The sequence below is a fragment of the Protomyctophum parallelum genome (assembly GCF_964188405.1).
Source record: "Protomyctophum parallelum genome assembly, chromosome: 18".
NCBI lineage: Eukaryota > Metazoa > Chordata > Actinopteri > Myctophiformes > Myctophidae > Protomyctophum > Protomyctophum parallelum.
In genome coordinates, this window is record NC_139716.1 from 31,257,823 (window position 1) to 31,260,489 (window position 2,667).

Sequence of the window (2,667 nt, forward strand, 5' to 3'; positions counted from 1 at the left end):
GGCAACTCACCCCAGAGCCCTTGCAGTAGATGTCAGACTGCTCAGGCCAACTTAATATACATGGAATGGAGACATTAAAAAAAAAAAAAACTCCTAGAAGACACACGCAAAACCTTTTAAAAAAATATATAAGGGTGCCTACTGCTTATATACACACATAAAAATAAGAGCTGAAATTGTGTTCACCATTATTTGATGCCAGGAGCAACCAATAACTATTGGCCACTTACAATGATCTGCTGTTCCAGACATTGCGAGTGCTGGCTGCCATGGCCTGACTGCTCTCAAGTCGCTGGAGTTGGCGAGCCAAGGGCAGGAGTAGGTCATTAAGGTGCTGGCTGGAGAAGGTGAAGGCATTGTGAGCCGTGGGTTCCACAGTTGGGGTATTGAGGGGCGAAGTTGTAGTGGAGGGTAGAGTAGAAGAGGTGGAGGAGGAGCATAGAGCAGATGAGGTCGGTGAGGTGGCAGGGAACGGGGATGAAACAAGCATGTCGTTACTTGGCGACAGGGCCCTGCTGCTCAAAGGAGATGGGAAGTCTCCTGGACTCTGGTCGACATCAGCGTCGTTCATCTTGTTGGGGAGGCGGTGCTGGAAGAGGCAGCGGGTGCCATAGACGCAGAAACCAAAGGCAGAGAACGTACGGCACAAGGCAACGCGAGGCTTCCAACCTTTGGCCAGTGGTCCAGGTGTAGCTTTAAACTTATCATCATCATCACTACCACCACCGTCGGGTGCCTCCAGGCTGCAGTCTTCTCCACTCTCCTCGATGTGCAGGAAGTTGCATCCTGTGCCGTAAGGGCAAACACCAAACAGCTTCAAGTTACGGCAGGGGACGTTTTTGTGATGGCGGCGAGAGGAAGGGCGCTGCTCCATGGGGCTGTGGACAAACAAGCAGCGGGCGCCATAGGTGCACTTGCCCATCGAGTGGTAGCTGTGACACAGCGCCGTCTTGTACTTGGGGTGCCGGGAGGGTACGTGGAGCTCATGCAGGCCATGGGCAAACTGGCAGCGCTTGGCATACAAGCAGAATCCTGTTGAAGCATAGTTGGTGCACAGCTCCGTCTTGTAGCGGGTAGAGCAGACCCAAGGCATGAAGGAAGGACTGGAAGGCTCTGCCAGAGGCAGAAGGGCCTCGGCGAGAGAAGAGAGTCCGAGTCCAAAATCCTCATCTGGCGTCTCACTGGATAGCAGTTTATCCACCATGTCCTCTTGATAGGGAGGCAGGAACAGATCATCACTGCTGCTCTGCAGAAAGGGAACAGGAAAGCTCTGTAAACATGACCAGACCAATATGCAGTGATGCAAATAGCCTGCATTCTTAGACTCATGTCACCCTGCGGGGGTCCTGGGATGCAATACTGTACTGTCTAACGTAGTTAAGTAAGACTCATAAAATGTCCCTGGGACCCAAGGGTCGCATTACATTGAAAACCTATTTATCACTGAATATGCTATATCTGACTTTCGATTTAGCCATTCCATGATCATGGACAGTTTGTTCAATTCAATAGGCCTACCTTTTACAATTTACAAATTGCAGTAAGCAAGGACAACACAAGGTAATGCATAGTAATTAGTAAACCTGATAAGTTAAAAAGAAAATCAATAATCTGTACATTGAAACTATATAGGCCTACACGCAGTCTACATAGCATCTAATTATTATTATTTTTAGCCTTTGCCTAAGTCTGCAAGGTCGTCGAGGCTAGGATGCAATGTCATTATTTGAGCCCATGTAGTCAGTCAAAAATGTCACCTGTAGGCTACAGTAAAGTCTGGAGACAGGAGGTTACCAGTGTACAGGCTGTGTACATACATAGTCTGCCAACTGTCCCAACAGAAATAATTGTTTCAGGCTGAGTTTACCCTTAAGATGTAGTCTCAGTATTTACTAGTTGCCACAAAGTTTCAGTGTCACAGTAAACTAGCTCTGGTCCATAGCCCTAATGCTAATTCTGCCCAGCATTATGCAGGGCAGAATAACCATTAGGGCTATGGACCAGAGCCAACAGTGAACCCTAAATCTTTTTTAGTTATCAATGCCTGCGTGTTCTACTTCTACCTACCCCAGAAGCAATCTAATGTTTAGTGTGTAGTGCAGCCGTTTAAATTTAGCAGTTTGTTAGAGGTAGTTCAATGTATTAATATTAGCCCCAGCGGCAGTTGCCTTGAAAAAGTGTTCTAATCCAATAAAACAAACTTATCTATGCTTTCAAGTTTCAACGTATCACAAATAAAAACTTCCTCACTTACTTCAAGCATGACTGCAGTTTTGTAGAATGCACAGGTTGCAGGACTTTAAGAAATTAGGAAGCAAGCAAATGTTTGTTCAAACTGTAAAATAAAAAAACGGGTACTGTGTTGGCATGGACGTGAACACAACTTGTCACAAGCAAACATGAACGTTTCTAGCTGTCTTTTAACCATACATCATCATGTCACCTGCCGCCTTGCCTTTGATTTGAAAATATGAATCAGCTGTGCTCAGTCGTCACTCGTCAGACCCAATCAACCAATCACGTCCAAGTAAAGGCGTGCGTTCATTACGGGTTCATTATGGTTCATTCATTCACTCCTCAGCAAGAGGTAACCGGAGTGAACAGAATACAGATAGCCTATCATATTAATAATCTGATATCAATCTAGACTAGAGTATAGATACATGG

At 45.9% G+C, this 2,667-nt stretch overlaps 1 protein-coding gene across 1 annotated transcript; it reads right to left on the reverse strand.

The window, feature by feature from the left end:
• Positions 1–226: 226 nt before the first annotated feature.
• On the reverse strand, positions 227–2,263 carry cth1 (cysteine three histidine 1; the record flags this gene model as incomplete). Its single annotated transcript, XM_083789531.1, has 2 exons — positions 227–1,246; positions 2,255–2,263. The coding sequence occupies 2 exons, from the start codon at positions 2,261–2,263 to the stop codon at positions 227–229; spliced, it is 1,029 nt and encodes a 342-aa protein (XP_083645657.1).
• Between the last annotated feature and the right edge of the window lie 404 nt (positions 2,264–2,667).